Raw genomic sequence first — 18820 nt, 5'->3', positions numbered from 1 at the left:
TGAGACCCTGAGAAAATGCTTTCAACCACTTGACCACTTTCTCCGAATCTCACAATCCGACGGTAAAAAAAATGTTCTGGAATGCTCTGTTTGGGTCCACAATATTGTTCCGAAATAAAGCTGCTGCCGTGTAATTAATGTGCCATTTAAAAGACAGGGGACAATGCGAGCGTTCAAGCTATTTGATTTCATTTAATTTTCCATCCCATTTGCTCTGAACACTGCTTTAGCTTCCAAAACCCCTGCTCCAATGAGCGCTTTGGGATGACTTTCACCCTTTGCTTTTCCCGGTTAGGAGGACAGAAAAGAAAACGTCCCCGTTTCCGCCTTTGTGCACAATTTATTAGTTGGAGAACTTCGACTTTAAAGACACAAGACGAGAATGAGAATGGGCCCGGCTGGTGTGAGAGCTGTAGAGGCCGGACCCGCTGTTGCAGAGCGGATGGGAACCAGTCACAAATGGCAACATTAATAAATAACGCAGCGCACAGCCGGCCTTTGCATGCGCCTATTCAAAAATTGTTCGCGTGTCGTTCACGCTCTTTGACTCATTAAGGAGCCCAAAGAGAAGACTCCTAGAAAGGAGCAGTGGGGTACCTTTTCCCGAAGAAAGAAATCCCACCTCTGCTTCTCCAATTACAGCGTAGTGTCATCGCAGAGTCGCCAGGGCAGAGGTTAGCGGGACATGTTCATGGCTTGAATTTATCGCCCACAAATTCTTGTTTCTTCCCTTCGGCCTCTGTTCAGTCATTGAGGGCCACGATCAAAGAGGTCAAATGAAGTTTTAAAACCAGTGGTCCCTCCACCCAATGCTCCTGCATGAGTGAAATCAGAGTGCCATGTGTTCTCTTCTTGACACATGTCTAAATGATAACATAAAACACTAAATTGTTATTTATTATGATGTTTGAACTCTTTAGTAACTTTGTATTCAAAAGAGCAATGCCTGTTCCATAGGCCAAGTGGATTAATTCGTAGAGGCTAAAATGATCACTTTATCTGAATGTTGGATGGATAAAATGAACTTAGAAAATAGTATTGCTTTCCCCTTGAAACTATTCAATACAAGTATAAAGCTGCTAAAAGATTAAACATTCGCAAGCAGAAACTAACTGTCTTGCACAGGATTTTCTGTTCTTTTCTTTTTATCAAATCTTTTTTTCTCCTCTCCATTAGTTCTAGAGCCGTGCAGGGCGCTTCATCAAAACTGAATGCGACCATCCTGATACGTGACCTGTTGTCAAAAAAGTGTGAAATGATAAGGTGGTGGTTATTTTGAAAGCGGCCCTTATTTTTTTGGCTGGTTCTCCCGTTGAGTACCTGCCCGGTCCCAGCACGGCACACGCCGGGAGTCAATAGAAGTTAACAAGTCTCCCAAACATTCCTGCTCCTTTTGTTGAAACGGCAACAGACAATGCAGCCAGGGAGAGAATAAAGAGCTTTGAAGTACATAAAACCTAAAAGGATGCAGCCAAGTAGATTTAAAGTAGTCACTGATTTCCAAAAACTGGTTTGTATAGGAACAATAAAGGGGGAGAGAATTTATGGAGAAATTATACAGTGGATTTGTCACTTAAAATATCGGAACTGTCTGACGGACAAAGCCACATGCTGAGGATTAATGGTTGCGCCAGACCTTTGATTCTGCACTCTCTTTTCTCTGCCCTTGACAAATTGGATTTTGGGGATGGGAAGGTCGCTGGGGCCTATTGTCTCTTGACCGTTTGGAGCGGTTCATTATGCGTGAGGGTGAGGGAAAGTCTCCATGTGACTATTTCGGAGGGTTCTACAGCTGCTAAAAGAGCGCAACTCTCTCATAGCGCGCTGCTCGCCCTTGCGCATTAATGTGCCGAGGGGAACCTGACTGCGCCATAAGAAAAGCCGGATCACACACGCCACCGCGTCACTTGGCGGGCGGATATTAGTCTGTCCTCATCTCAGACTCTCTGCTCATCTCAATCAGTGGCTGCTTGATCGTCCTGGTTCGGATAGCTCAGCCCCACACAGAGCAAGCCATGCAAGCGACTCGGACACCCACTATCAGTTTGTTCGCTGACTGTAGCATCCCAGCCGGGCTTCGGATAGGTCCGGTCCCGGGCATCTTCAAACTCGGGAAGTATGTTTCGGACCGCAAGGAACTTGGAGTGAAAAAGAAGGTTAGTTTGATTCGTTTCCAACGCGCTCTTTAAGAAAGATTAGAATGTTGAACATTTCATTATGACTTTTGAAAGTTTTTATAAAATGCACACCGAGGGAAATGTGAATTATGCATTCGGGACATTTTAAACAAGATGTGCAAAATATTGTACACTGTAGAATAGATTATCCCTGCAAATATGCCTCTCACATTTGTATTTTATTCTGCAGCTTTTAATTTAATTTATTGAATGACACCTACATACAAGCACAAATAAAATACACTAATAATAATAAAAATAATAATAATAATAACAACTACTACTATTATTATTATTATTATTATTATTATATTTTGATTATATTGTTTCTACTACTACTACTACTACTACTACTACAACAACTACAACAACTACTACTACTACTCCTAATAATAATAATAATAATAATGATAACGCTTTAATCTGAAAAAAAGTCTAAATCAAAGAAAACAAAGTATCTTTTAAAAACATTTTTTTTATACATTTATAAGTAATTATTTATACAGTTAAAAAAAAAAAAAGTTAGTGCACTTTACTTTTCCAAGTCTCGATGCTGACCTGTCACTCTTCATAAAGCATCCTTGTATTAATTGGTTTGTGCTGTCAGGTTAGAAATAATTGAGTTATATTAGCAGGACAACATGTCATTCTTTTACTTAACCGCCTTAATAGGGTGACCTGAGTTTCTGGCCGAGATTTCATGCCTTCTACCCTATTACATTTCAAAGGCTTGAGGGCTGGTTTTTCCCAAGTACCAATTTATTTCGATAAAGATAACAGTAAATCAGACAATTAACCGATCAGTATATAAAATCTTGATTAAATTTAACTGAAACATTATATTAAATGTTAGTATAAAATCACAATATGGCCAATGTATTTTATTTAAAAAAAATTAAATGTATAAATATTAAATATATTTTAAAAAAATTAAATGTGGAATATTCGTAAATCAAATGGGTTTAAAAGGCGTTGCATGTAAACGGCTTTCACTTTCCTAAATAAGTTGTAAATAGACTGGAGCTCTTTCCGCTGTCTGCTTCTGTGATTGATGCGCGTAAATGCAACGCCGCGGGCCATGGGCGATCATCAGGTGCAATCTCCGTGTCAAATGTCACGCTTTAATCTTTAATTTGTTTGAACAGAATGGAAATGCTTTGACACTCTTCAAATTCGTTTCTCATATCAACTCAATTATGTGGCCTGTTCCTTGTAAAATTATCACCATTGTCTAATAGACCGAATAAAACGACATTAACGCGCTTTTGTTTGAAATACCTTGGGGTGATATAATTAAAAATGCGTGGGGAGAAAACAAAAAGACAACAAAGAATATTAGGTATATATATATATATAAATATATATGTGTATACATTTTTACATAAAAATTATAAATAAATAAATAAATAAATATATATATATATATATATATACTCAACCGCTTCACAGGAGGCAGACATCATGAGCCAATTTTATAATTCAAATTCACTGAAGAGTTTGACTATTTTAGCTACCTTTCGTTGTGAACCAATTAAACAATATTATGTTATTCATGTTGAAATTTGTATTTGTAGATTCGTCTGGTCAGGGGAGAATTCGTGGATGAGTCTGGCAGCGCAGTTCCAGATTGGATCGGGTTAATACGCGCGGCCAGGAACAGTCAAGAACAGAACCTCGAGGCAGTCTCGGATTTACCTGGAGGACAGGTGAGAAAGGAAAAAAATAATGAATTTGATCCAATGTAAATTACAGACTATTTCTAATACTATTCTAAATTATTTCCTTCTTTTCGAAAGATATTCTACCGTGTGATGAGAGAAATACAGACTGGAGAGGAATTGAGCGTTTGGTATTCCAACGCACTGGCGCAATGGTTTGACATTCCTACGACTGCAACTCCAACTCATGACGAAAAAGGTGAGACGTGCGTCATAATTTCGTTTATTTAGAAATGTGCAATAATTAAAGATAATTCTTGAAGTAGAGAATACCTCAGACCTTTTCACTTTACTTGGATACATTTCAGAAATACAAAATACCCTACAAGCTGTAGGCTATATAGTCATTCAAATTACGATTTAAAAAAATAATAATAATCAAAATGCATATATAGCGTAAAAAAGATCCCGAATGAAATTCCGGTAATTTTGCAATTATCAAATAAAGCGACAGTGTATTACCAAATTAGCCTAAATAAGCACATTATTATATTATATTATATTATATTATATTATATTATATTATATTATATTATATTATATTATATATTGTTAAAACTAATAGTAAATTAGTTTTGATGAACGATTTTTTAAGCAACACGGCCACCAGCACAATCAAAGCCAAATCCGATTTAATAGGCTTATCTGAGAATGTTGTCAGATTATCCAGTTTAGTTAGTAAATCGAAAGGTCTGGCGTCTGGGGCAGTAACTCATAGTGATTGGTTGAGAATTATTGAGTAGAGTACACACACACACACACGCTGCAGGCTACTGTATTTGCTATATATTTACATATGATTGATCATTCATGCTCAGCTACGGTCTGTATGTATTATCTCTCTTAATTAGTTGTATTCACTAATAAAGTCCTGGATGTGCTCTCCTGGGCTGATGCGCGGTGTAGTTCAGCGAGGGTTAACAAATGTCATCTAGCCATTAATATTCATGTATTCAAAAGCAAATACATTCAAAAAGGTGCTCTACGGTAAATTAGCTGGCTGCATAATGTATTGTTTGCTAGTGAATGCAAACTTTTATGTGGGATGTATATTGCCCTGATTTGCGACGCTGTACTGTGAGCGCTGCTCTCGGGCCAATACACGGTGCGCTCCTTGACATACGCTTCCTATTCTCCAGCGTCAACAGATGGGCCAGCCTCATTGTCTTATGCGACTCGCGATTTCAAGCAACAGCTGCCGTCAATTCCACGGGAAAGCGCACAGGGAAAGTCCCTATTGAAATGTATTGGTTTGTAAGCGCCAGATTGGGCCGGCGCTTGCTCTTTTGATAGTGACAATAAACAACGGGGTTTTGAGGATTACAAAATCATTACATCTATATCATTGACCCCAGACTGCCCAACTGGTGTCATGCCAACGTGACCAAGGCGCGGTGATAAAAAGTCATGACTGCAGGCTATCATATTCAGCAAAAGGCCATCCTGTCAACAAGAATCATTTACAGTCGTTCTTGATTTGTTATAGTGGTGCTCTAGAGATTAAAACATCTTTGACGCACTATTTGAGTTTTATTTCAAAAAGAGTCTCCAATGAAATCTAATTGTAAAACATTTTCCTAATGCAATTTAAGAGTGTTGTATCTGAGAATAACGTAATTTAATTGCTTTTTTATTTTTTGTTTCAGGCGAGGAGCGCTACATTTGCTGGTACTGCTGGAGAATATTCAAATACCCGAACACCCTGAAAGCTCACGTGCATTTCCACTGTGCGTTGAGCAACGGCAGAAGTTTGGTGAGCAACGAGCAAGTGAGAGGCACAGACAACTTCAACAGATCTCCGAAATCAGGGGACATCCCGAATATGTCGTCCTCTCCACGAATCGGCCACAGCACCTTCATGTCAGACGCATTGAAACCGTTCGCCAATAAAACGGGACTATCCAAAAAACCCAGCGCAGAGGAGCAGGACAGGGCCCTTGACATGAGCGTGACCTCGGCCAGGAACCCAGGACACATCCTGGGCCTCGGCGGGACATCGTCTGTGCTCAACAGCATGGGTTTCCATCCCGGCGTGCGCTCTGCTTTCAAACCAATGGGACTTTCAAAGATCTCCCCGGCTGAGGTCGCGAGAGATGAGCCCAATGGGAAACCAAACAGTATTGGGTTCAGTAAACTGCTGGGAAACATCAAGTCAGTGCGCACCCTAAACGAACCAAACGTTCATCCCTCAAAATGCGCGCACACCATGGACAGCACCCCTCCCGTGATCCCCTGCGCAAACACCATCCGTGGCTTTCCTCTACTGCCACATTTTGAGGAGACTTCAGCTTTCAAGCACGTTGACAACCGCATGCACCCTACCCTGTCGCCCTCGCGCTACTCCCAGCTTCCGGCCGGGTTTCACTTCGAGAGGTTCTCCTTGCCACAGTTTGATGGTGGAAAATCCTACAATGGAGACTGCAACATACCCCTCATGCCATTCACGGTTTACAATGGAGAGCTCCTTTATAGTTCCCCGTACTACCCTCTGAAATTTCACTTCGGCAACCTGCTGAAATACCCAGACTACTTCGGCGCGCCCGCTCTAAATCCAGATCTAAACGCGATTACGAATATCGACAGGGAGATTGCAATGCACACGCAACAGCTGTCTGAAATCGCCGTAGAGAAGAACCGTTCACGACTGGAGTCTATGCCCGCATCGAACCCAAACTCGGGCAAGCCAAAAAAGGGACATTTGTGTCTTTATTGTGGCAAACTGTACTCTCGAAAATACGGGCTGAAGATTCACATGAGGACTCATACAGGCTACAAACCACTCAAATGTAAAGTGTGTTTTAGGCCTTTTGGCGATCCCAGCAATCTCAATAAACACATCCGACTGCACGCGGAGGGAAACACGCCCTACAGGTGCGAGTTCTGCGGGAAGGTGCTCGTGCGCAGGCGAGATTTGGAGAGGCACGTCAAATCGAGGCATCCTGGGCAAAGCATCAAAAAATCCGACGACAAAATGGATGGCATCTTCGAGGACGCCGAGCAAAAAAGCGACAACGACAGCGACGTCGATGTTTGCTTCACAGATGATCAGAGCGACCAAGAATCGAGTAAAAACAATGATTAATGGACCAATTTCTGGACATATTTAAATAGACTTTTGCTCTTATGTAGCTAAATTATGCATGTACATAAAACTAGTTATGAATTGTTTGTTTATTTTATAAAAATTAATGTGAAAAGAAAACCTTGCAGACTAAGCAAATGTTCCCCTAGTAAATTAAATAATTATGTGAAGGAGGCACTCATGAAGATAATCTCATAACATGCTTATTGGTATTGAGTAGGCTACATCTCAGCGCCCTCAATGTGGAGCTGCACTTTATAATAACGGGATTATGCCACACAAACGATGCGTTTGCGTCATCTTTTCTTTAAAAATGTTCCTGTGCATCTTTTCTTTAAAAATGTCTGACCGTTTCCTTATAACACAACGTTGGAATTACCTGTCAAATCCGCACTTTTTTATTTTATTTTTTACCAAAAGCATTTAACTCATTCTGTATAAATGATTTTTGCAGAACAACGGGCACCTATCAATAAAAATAAAGTGGTGTTTCAAAGAAATGTTGGTGTTTCTATTTAGTCGAAAAGCATTTGTCAAACAGGATGTATCGTTTATTATTATTATTGTTGTTGTTTTTGTTATTAATTGATATTTTATCTGACCATATTTTTCCTAGAGAAAAAAAAATCCTCCCACTGTCCGTTTTTAAATAAAATGGAAAAAATATAGTTTAAGATTAAATATAAATTAAAATGTGCAAGGTATAGTTCTAAATGTCATGGTTAGACTGCTACTTATTTTGCTTTATAGGCTGAAACAAACGGTTGGCTCTAATATTTTTTTTATCCATATATTTCAGAAAGATAGGAAAATGACATTTTTCTGGATTTACTGACAGTGCATTGTTCACATTCTATAGGCAGTCTCACTCAGACATCAGATTAGTTAAACAATTACTTAGCGGTTAATGCTTTTCAGTAACTCAGGTTTCTTCACTGTAAAAAGTGGTTAAAGGCAGCTGTTACCTGATATAGATCTTTAAATTACTTTTGTATTACCTAATAGTCACATTGATTCAGTCATAATTTTTTTCCATGAATAAACAGTTAATTAAGATGTAATAAAGCACATTTTTAGGTTAGGCAACCTGGCAAAACATTTTTTCATGTTTTGATATCAACTGGCAGCTTTGCTATCTAAATGAATTATTTCCATATATCAGTTCATAATATTTAGGCAAAATGTCAACAACTACATCATGACTGAATAAATGGAGGTCTATCCATTTGTGAACAAAAGCAAACAGTCACAATGAAGTTAGACATTTACCCTTAGTTAAGGTTGGGGGATGAAGATTTAGTGTATACTAAAAAAAAAAGTCTCTCAGCAGTCTCTCTCCACACAGTAGTCTATAATTTATTTATTTCTCTGTTCCTTCTCCACATTTGGTGTGTCCTTGATGAGCGACTTTCTCTTTCAGAGCCTCGGCTGTTACCAGTCATTGTGTCTTCAAGGTACTGACAACACAAGAACAAACTGTAAGCTATAGCATCAGCACCATGATTGCTTTTATTTGTTGTGAAAGAACTTTTGAATGAATAATGTGTATTTTTCCTTGGGAGTATATTATTTCTTCACTTGTTCACTCTTCTTTTACTGCTAATATGAAAGATTTTGGATACGGGCCAGAGATAACCCGCTCATGCCCTTCCTCTGGTGCCCCCCACCCCCACCAGCGCTCAAATCAATTAGTGCCGTTGATTAGTCCAGACACCAGAAAGAGGGATTGATAGAGAGACTGTTGGCTTTTCACACAGTCTGGAAGGTAGAGAAGTTTGGCAAAGCTATTGCATCTGCAGATAATCGACCAATACTAAATAATGATGACTAATAAAACAATACGGTCTACCATTCAAATGTTTGGGGTCAGTAAGATTTTTTTATGTTGTTGAAAGAAGTCTCTTTTGCTCACAAAGGCTGAAAAATATTTTGAAGTATTATTACAATTTGAAAGAACTGCTTTTTAGTGGAATATATTTAAAAATGTCATTTATTCCTGTGATGGCAACGCTGATTTTTCAGCATCATTACTCCAGTCTACAGTGTCACATGATCCTTCAGAAATCATTTTAATAAGCTGCAAAATAAATATTTCTTACTATACATTTTTAAAACAGTTAAAAACAGTTTTTGTGGAAACTGATTTTTTTTTTTTTTCAAGATTCTTTGATGAATAGAAAGTTCAAAAGAACAGCATTATTATTGCAAACCAATACATTCGATATTATTTGAAATAGACATATTTTGTAACATTGAACATATCTTTACTGTCACATTTAATCCATCTTTGCGTAAAATCTTTTATAAAATCTCTTTAAAAGAATCTTACTGACCCCAAACGTATACACTCACCACCAGCCACTTTATTAGGTACACCTTGCTAGTACTGTGTTCATGGACCTCCTTTGCCTTCAGAACTGCCTTAATCCTTCATGGCATAGATTCAACAAGGTGCTGGAAACATTCCTTAGAGAATTTGGTCCATATAGACTTGATAGCGTCACACAGTTGCTGCAGATTTGAAGGATGCGCATTTGTGATCTGGTGACTGTGGTGGCCATTTGAGTACAGTGAACTCATTGTCATGTTCAAGAAACCAGTTTGAGATGATTTGAGCTTAGTGACATGCATGCTATCCTGCTGGAAGTAGCCATCAGTAGATGGGTCCACTGTGGTTATAAAGGGATAGACATGGTCAGCAACAATACTTACAGTTTTTCTCGATTGCTTAAACACTATAACCAGGCCTTTGAACTAAAATTTCAAAACCATAACGCCATTTATCAAAAAGCACACCCATTTCACTAAACTATAAACACTATTCCCTGTTTTGACACATGAGTCAGATTTGTTGAACTGTCACTGCAAAACTCTACACACAAATCCCTTCATTTCTCATTGCTTAGACCATGTTGTCATTTAGAAAGCACTAGCATTCAAAATTGTTCACTCAAGTCAGCACAGCTTCAGCTCAGTTAGCACACAATTACCCAAGTGGAAACACTAAGAGTCAAAATTTAACACACATCAATCAGAACCTTCAATAGATATATAAAAGGGCCCAAATCAGTTTGTGTTTTGGAACAATGGATCCAGAAAGACATGAAGGAAGAGGGATAAGAATGAGGAGGAGGAAGGGCAAGGACAAGAAGACAAGCAGTCTCAGATGAAATTCAAGCCACTCTAGTTGCCCATGTCTTTATCAATGGTATGACTATGAGGGAGGCTGGGCAACGAGTAAGGCCAAATTTGAGTCGCTTTACCGTCGCCTCGAGAACCTTCAGGGAGGTGTGGTGGCAAACAAAATTCTATCACTGAATAAGAGACAAACATTTCCAATAGTCTTTGATGAGGTTTATTTTCTTCCAAGAAAAGGCCAGCAGTCGTACAGTCAGACAGTGTGGCTGCAGAGTGTGACAGTGACGGAAGGGCATCCTTTCTCCTTTATAGTCTTGACTCCCAGAATGTTATCTTTTTAGGTATTTCAACCATATGTGGAACATTTTTAGACGTGTCCATCATATTGTATCCTTGAGTGGAGGCCCTCCTGTTACGTCCCAACACTCTTTACCATTCCAATACGATTCGAATTCCATATTAGAATATGGTTTGTGTGTGTTCTTTTACTGTCATATGTTGGTCACACACATCTTACTGTAAGTAAATATAAAAAAAAATTAGAGAAGAGAGTAAAAAAAAAAAAAAAAGAAAAAAAAAAGTGTGTTTTCTGTGTATGAATAAAAATGTGCCAATGTATCCACTGGTTGTGTCTTTTGTGTTCATCATGTGAAAAGGTTTGTGAGGGGGGGAACCACAAGCAACATAACTTACCAGTTTTGGAAATGTTGTTTTGAATTTATTGCACCAGTGTCTTAGACTATGTTGTAGTGTGTGTGATTTTGAGGGCTTGTGTGTCCTGTCTGAGGGCAAAGTTTGGTTTTTCAGCAAGAGTGAATGGTTTTGAGTGTAGAGCTTCATTTTGACCTGAAAATAGGATGTTTGGGGAATTGGGTGAGACGTTATGGATTTGTGTTTATAGTTTTGAGAATACGAGGCATAGTTTCAAGAAATGTGTTTAAGTAATCGAGAAAAACTGTAATATGATGCTCAATTGGTACTAAGAGGCCCCAAGTGTGCCAAGAAAATATCCCCCACACCATTACACCACCAGCAGCCTGAACCATTGATACAAGGCAGGATGGATCCATCCTTTCATGTTGTTTATGACAAATTCTGACACTGCCATCTGAATGTCGCAGCAGAAATCAAGACTCAGACCAGGCAACGTTTTTCCAATCTCCTATTGTCCAATTTGGGTGAGCCGGTGGGAATTGTAGCCTCAGTTTCCAGTTCTTAGCTGACAGGAGTGGCACTGGTGTATCTTCTGCTGCTGTAGCCCATTTGCTTCAAGGTCCGACAACATGAATTGTCCATTCAGAGATGCTCGTCTGTATACCTCGGTTGTAACAAATGTTTATTTGAGATACCCTTGCCTCTATCAACCCGAACCAGTCTGGCCATTCTGCTCTGACCTCTGGCATCAACAAGGCTTTTTCGCCCACAGAACTGCCACTCACTGGATATTTTCTATTTTTCTGACTATTCTCTGTAAACCCTAGATATGGTTGTAAGTGAAAAATCCCAGTAGATCAGCAGTTTCTGAAATACTCAGACCAGCCTATGGCACAAACAACCATGTCATGTTTAAAGTCACTTAAATCCCCTTTCTTCCTCATTCTGCTTAGTTTGAACTTCAGCAGATCACCTTGAACATGTCTACATGCTTAAATGTATTGAGTTGCTGCCATGTGATTGCTGATTAGATATTTGCTTAAACAAGCAGTTGAGTGTGCCAAATAAAGTGGATGAGTGTACATATATCAATTGCATTAGGCAAAATGTTCAGGCTAAGTCATCACTTATCTAAATAATACATTTGTAAATATTAAAATATGTAGTTATACCAGTCCTGCTTCATGTGAAGTCGTAAAATCAGGGGGGAAAATATTTTAAAAGCATTGAAAAAAAATCATCCATTTTCATGCAATCCAAGTCATATTATGTCGAACAGTTTTGCCATCTTGTATGAAAGATTACAACTATAAATAATAATAGATACAATTTTCAGTTCCACTCATTATGACAATCAGAGCATGCCTGTTTACAAGACGGAGGACATTATCGTGAAACAACAGGTCTCCGAAGCACACTGCACAGTTTACATCAGTTTACAGCGTCCCTCTCCCTCTGGGGGGTAATTTTTACGTGAACTAACCCTTTAAATACACATGCTGTTTTTTACACATTTTACAACCAGGAAAAAGGTAACAAATGCCATTAAAGGTACTTGATTGCATCGTTTTGAAAGAACAGCTTGTACAGAAAGTTCGATTTCCAGAAACCAGTATCGACCAATGCTATAGAAACAATGACAATAACACAAACCAAATTATATAAAGCAACAGGGAACAGCCACAAGGAAATATATGTTTTTTTGAACTTTGCAATAGTAAATATCCAAGACCATAAATGCATACAGACAGGAAACAATGTGTATTGCAGTCCTTGACAGCCAGGTCAGGGAACAGGACCATAGAATGATTCCATTTCCTTCATCGACACCTCGCCACCCATCCACCACACAACCTATTGGAATTGTAGATGTTTGTTAAACACTGGAAAGCCAAAGTATAGAAAATGAGTTGACAGATGAAGGGGGGGATGAGAGCGTTAAAGCACAGAAACCAACAAGGAATCTTATCCGTCAACCTCTTTGACCACCACAAGACTAAAATCTCTGTGCAGCATCCTACATTATAAATAGTATTACTGCATTATTACAATATTAAAATAATAATGGATGGTGTAACAAAATAACAATGAATGGTAGATTCCTAACACAAGGTTTCTGCTCTTATGAATGCATTCATATGATGTTTAGCTTTTGAAACAGTCTGCATTCTGCAATTTCTATTCAACTCGCTCTCATTCCATAATGCTTGCTTATTCAGTGTAAAAGCAATTCTTGAGCACACCAAGAGCAACAAATAAATACCTTTCATGGCTATTATATAGTTACACTACATCCTTGAAACATGACAAGCCAATGTGCAGCTTGTGCTTGAAGAGTGAGAGGCAGAGGAAGCAGGTTAGCTGCATTTACCACATGTATTTGTTTACAAGCACCACATAAGCTGAATGTACTTGTTGAATTAATGTCATTTAACACGTCAACAGAAAGCTCTCACAGATGCCGTGAAAGTCATAAGTACCATGTTGTGTTTATCAGAGGCGATGCAAGAAGTTTTGACTAACCCTTAAATGCATGAATGTTTCGCCAATCATCATTACATATTCGGGTCTTTAGTGACCTGGATCTATATCTAACACGGATGTATCTCTACATGGATGGATCGCAACAATAAAAAAACTCTCCTGATAAAGTAATAATTACAGAAGAATAAAATAAAGCATTTTTGTTACTTTTTGGAGCTTGGAAGGGTTAAATTTGAGCAGATGTTTTAGACCATCATCACTTTCTCCGTCAGAGCTCATTTCATAGTACATTCAGCATCTGGCTCATATTCCCGATCTCAAACATATTCTCAAAACTATCATTTTTAACTTCTTCAAAACAAAGTTTTGATCCCTGACGGCTTCTTCACCAGATCCACCATCAAGTGACAGTGACACTAATATTTGATTATGTTTAATACTTGCTCTGCAATAATATAAAATGATACTTCCTATTCTTTTGTTCTCTTCCTGCAGAAACTATGAGTGAAACGTCACTTCATCATTCTGTATTAGAGAATCGCCACCTTGCGGAATAAAGGTAAACTGCACTTATTCAGTAATCAAAGATTCAATTGTTGTGCAGAAAAAATATACTTGCGCTGTTACACACCTCGGGTCATTAGCGACCCTATACATTTTTTACAAAATATGAATGGGGAAACAGGCAATCTTTTATAATGTTATTAATTTTTATTTGTTATATTGTTTATAATAAATTGATTGAGTAATACTAAGAAGGTTGATGTCTAACTTTAAAAAATGAATAAGGAGGAGGGCAGTGAATGACATCCCGGGTCACTAAAGACCCGAGGAATGCGTTTAAGTGATAAATTGAGGTAAAATAGAAGTCTTAAACAGAGCTGATTTGAAAAATAAATGCTGCATTCAAGAGACCATAAGTCTAGACCAAAAAGAGAGAACAGTTTTATGTTTTACACAAAAATACTTAATTCCAGAATATGTGTGTGTACTACTAAACACATGCCATTTTTCTGTGTGTGATGTGCAGGGATGATAAAGACAATTCTGGTTTGGGATCAGACGATCCACTCGTTTCTAAGGCAACCGAGATGTCAGTGCCTATAATCAGGATAAGAATGAGCTCCTTTAAAGGAGTAATGAGTAAAGCCGTTCAGAAGTGGGTAAAGAGATGGGAGTTGCAAGGAGATTTTGCGCTGTGGCTAATCTGATGACAGGGTGACATGAGAGCAGACAAACTTTACCTCTAATACATCTTGTTTAGCTCATTTCATGTTTCTATACACCTCCATATACACAGTTAGGCTGTGTCCAAAACAAAATGCAGCTGCCAAACAGTCAATGACTTAACATCTTGCCAACTGTTCTAGAACAAATTCAAGAGAGAGATAATCAGGCAAATATTTAATTATTATTAAATATTATTTTATAATTATTATTGAATATTATTTTTATAATGTAAATTATTTGCAATTACAGTTCACCCAAACATGAAAAAACTGTCATCATTTGCTTACCCTCATATTGTTCCAAACCTGTATGACTGACTTTCTTCTGAGAAACACAAAAGATGATTCTTTAAAAAAAAAAAACTAAAAAAAAAACTGTTATTAGCTGATTTACATGTTGATCAGACTTTTTCCTGTCTAACCAAGTGAACGGACCACTGAAACTGGATAGATTTTGCACACTTACTTTTAACAACACTCTCTGTCACAGTCAGTCTCTATCGTGCTCATCCTCAACCTCTTCATGCCTCCAGCTGTGTTCTTGCCTGTATCTTTGTCTAGCCATCAGAGCTGTGTCTCCTGCAGCTGATTTAAATCACAGCACACAGACACAAGGACATTCATCCAACAGACACACATCCAATGCCACCCAGACGCCCTGTCACCTGCAAAGCAGCTCAACATCCCATTATGAACGTTGCCATTTAATTTTCACTTCACTCGCTTCTCTTCATACCTCATCATAAGCTTGTCACCATTTAGCCTGAAATATGTTAAAGCTGACATGGGTCACTTTTGAGCTGATGCATTCAAAAACATTTTTTAATTACCCCCAAAAAAGTGTGAACACTGTCATTGCATGGCTCTCTTTGTTTAAGTGGGTCAAAAAGGAAACAACAGCTCAGAGTAAAGTGGGGTTCTCATTGAATACACTGTCTTACTCAGAAACATGCCACAATTTAAAGTTAATTTTTAAATAGTTTTTGGCTTTAAGAAGGTAAAACACATCTGCAAACCTCAGAATAGACAAAATTCAGAATTGAAGAAATAGCTATTTTTTAATTCATGATTATGAATTTAATTTCAACTGGCCAGTGGCCACACCCCTAAAGGAAGTTGAAAGGAAAGAAATTAAAGGTAATTTTCAATTCTGTATGACACACAACCCTGCTGAAAACAAAAACATGTAAAGACCAGAATTAGCAGCCTAAAACAATAATTCAAGAATAATTCAGAATGAGATTCCTTAAAAAATAATGAAAGTCAAGTACATCAAAATACCACAATCAGGTTTTCAAAATCAGACTGGTTTGTATAGGCCATGGTTTTGCTAGAACGACCTATACAATAATGCCTTTAAGAGACTCTGAACCTAATAAAATTGGGGTTTTACATCTTGCTCTTGATCCCACACTCTTCTCAAAACCATTCTAACCTTTCTAGCCACACCAAAAAAGGACAAAATAAAGATGTTTTTTTTTTTAATGGTACTGAATGGTTTTGGGAATATGAGCCATGTCAGAATAGCAGGCCAAATGTTCCCTCTCTCCTGACATCTCCCTTGAGCTGAGAGGATTGTTTGTTTTGCGTATGCGTTACTGAAAGTGGCTGTGACAGCTCACCGAGGTTGAAGTTGATAGTCTGTGTTCCTGGAGCAGGTAAACCAGAGAGGCAATACAGGTAGAACACACGCTCAGCTGGTCACAACATCCAAGTGAAGGACAAGGACATGAAGGCTTTAACATAGTCTGGCTATACACACACACAAAATGAATCTACAACACATCACTATTTCTGGATGCCTTACTACCCGTACTACTCCATTAACCACGGCTCATTGCGTTTCAGTGGTTGTGGTCAATAACCCACAGATCTTAACCTTCAAGGTCATTGACCTCTTCCTCTCCATTCACACAAGTTTTTGAAAAATTTATTTATAAACAATTTTCAAATTATTTATGTATTAATAATATTCTATCATCATCTCAATCTGGCTTTAGGTCTAATCCTTCTACAACTACTGCATTACTTAATTTTACTAATGATGTGTTTTCAGCTTCAGATAATGGCAAGCTCAAAGGTGCTACTTTTCTTGATTTAACTAAAGCTTTTGATTTGGTTGATCGTTATTTGCTTTTAGATAAGCTATTGGTTTTTCTGAAAATACAGTTGTGGTTTAATTCATATCTGCATAACAGAAAACAATGTGTTGTACTAAATGGGAATAAATCTGATCTTCTAAATAAAAAAAATAAAAAAAGGGGTGTGCCTCAAGGTTCAATTCTGGGACCACTTCTTTTTTCTATTTATGTAAATAATCTACCATTACCTCTCAAAAAAAAAAAAAAAATTCAAAAAATTCAACTTTATGCAGATAGTTCCATAAAAATATTCAGCACTGTTTTCAACACTGATAATAAGAAATGTTTCCTGAGCACCAAATCAGCATATTAGAATGATTTCTGAAGGATCATGTGACACTGAAGACTGAAGTAATGATGCTGAAAATTCAGCTTAGGGGTTACATGTGAGCACTGTCTATGGCCCGTTTTGTTGTGTTATTCCTTGTGTGTTTCTACAATGTTGGTAACCTGATGCACCTGATGATAAAGATGATTTGATGACGTTAATGGTGTTCACCTGTGATGTTTAAAAAGCAATCCTTTTGGTGTTTCACACCACACACTGATGATGGCTTAGGCTGAAACTCATCTGTGGACATGGTATAAATAAATATATGAGATTTGACTAGAGAGTGCGGTTTTTCATCTTTATTTGAAAATTCAGCTTGGCCATAACAGGAATAAACATTTAAAAAAAAAAAAAAATTTTTGAACAAATACAGTAAATGCAGCCATGGTGAGCATAAAATACGGTTACACTTTATTTTAAGGTGTCATTGTTACAGTGTAATTATATATTTAAGTACTGAGTAATATTAATTAACTACATGTACTTACTATAGGGTTAGGGTAGGATTAGTGTTTAGTTGAGGGTTAGTTACATGTAATTATGCAGAATTTAGTGTTATTACTATGGTAATTACATGTAACATATGTAACAAGGACACTGTAAAATAAAGTGTTACCTAAAATACTTATTGGAAAAAAACAAAATAATCTGACTAATCTGAGTTTTTTTTATTTTTATTGTATTTAAAAAAAAAAAAATTACATTTTATTACAACATCCTAAAACCTTTTCCTGTTGATAGATTCATTTTAAGCATGATTAATGCATATGCTGATTGTATTTGGGTTTTGATTACCTGAATTAGGAGTGCAACAGCTTGAATTAAGACACATGAAATTACAATAAACACCCTTATTAATGAACATTAATTGAAAAAACAAACTAAAATACACAGTCAGCAATATGTGCCTATATGGCTTCAATTAAATTTGTGCTTGTAAACGGCAAAAAGATGGTTAAAAAAAAGAACAAATAATTTATTTTAAAACCTTCCCACACTGTTCTCAAACCATCTTTTCAGATGGTCTTTCCATCATATGAGACCCGCAGTACCTGCAGGTGAGGGCGCAGTTCACACCAGCTGTGTTTTGTTGGTATCTTCTCCTCCATTCTTGGGCCTCCACAAACAAACATATGCTAATCACAGCTCCTGCTCACAGACCCAGCTCTCACATTCAACTGCAAATGAGGTCAGGCTTTGGACCCTGGGCTCCCTGAACCCTTGTTTGATGTGGGTCACAATGAGAGGGTCTTCTCCAGCACAAACATGAAACCCTAGCAGGTATTGTGTGGCACACACTGCATATAGATTTCACTGTGAAGAAAAAATGCTACAAAGGATGTGATTTCTGAGGTTGATGCTGATTTTTGTTCCACCAGCAGCAACACCAAGGGACCAGAAAAGATAGAAAAACATACAAGACTAGGGGTTACAGAGATAATTTCAGAATGTTTTTATTTTTATGTGAACTATTTATTCACTCTCATATTGTTCCAAATATGATTGACTTTTTTCTTCATTTTGAAAAAAAAGCCTCAATGTTTTTTGGTCCAAACAATAAAAGTCAAAGGGGTCCAATGTTGTTTGGACTGCAACTTTTCTAAATATTTTCTTTTGTGTTCCACAGAATAAAGAATGTCAAAGGTTTGGTATTACATACATGCGACTAAATGAAACATTTTAAGAGAAAGTGAACTGTTCATTTTAAGAAATATTCAAATACAGGAAAGCATGATTTTCATAGGGGATATTCCAAAGAACTGAACGATTTATCCATTGTAGCAAAAAGTAACAGGTTTGGTTTCATCATCAAAGGTTGCCATTAATTTGAGCAGCTAATTGTGATTGGCAGTGTGGTTCTCTGCT

At 37.6% G+C, this 18820-nt stretch overlaps 1 protein-coding gene across 1 annotated transcript; it reads left to right on the top strand.

Annotated features, from left to right (window-relative positions):
- The first annotated feature begins 1603 nt into the window (after positions 1–1603).
- On the top strand, positions 1604–7470 carry prdm13 (PR domain containing 13). The gene is made up of 4 exons (XM_079894469.1): positions 1604–2156; positions 3752–3883; positions 3974–4094; positions 5542–7470. The coding sequence occupies exons 1-4, from the start codon at positions 2016–2018 to the stop codon at positions 6975–6977; spliced, it is 1830 nt and encodes a 609-aa protein (XP_079750595.1). The 5' UTR covers positions 1604–2015; the 3' UTR covers positions 6978–7470.
- Positions 7471–18820: the final 11350 nt, after the last annotated feature.

Source organism: Squalius cephalus (genome assembly GCF_949319135.1).
Source record: "Squalius cephalus genome assembly, chromosome: 15".
In the NCBI taxonomy this organism is placed as follows: domain Eukaryota; kingdom Metazoa; phylum Chordata; class Actinopteri; order Cypriniformes; family Leuciscidae; genus Squalius; species Squalius cephalus.
This window is presented reverse-complemented; position numbering and strand designations above follow the sequence as displayed.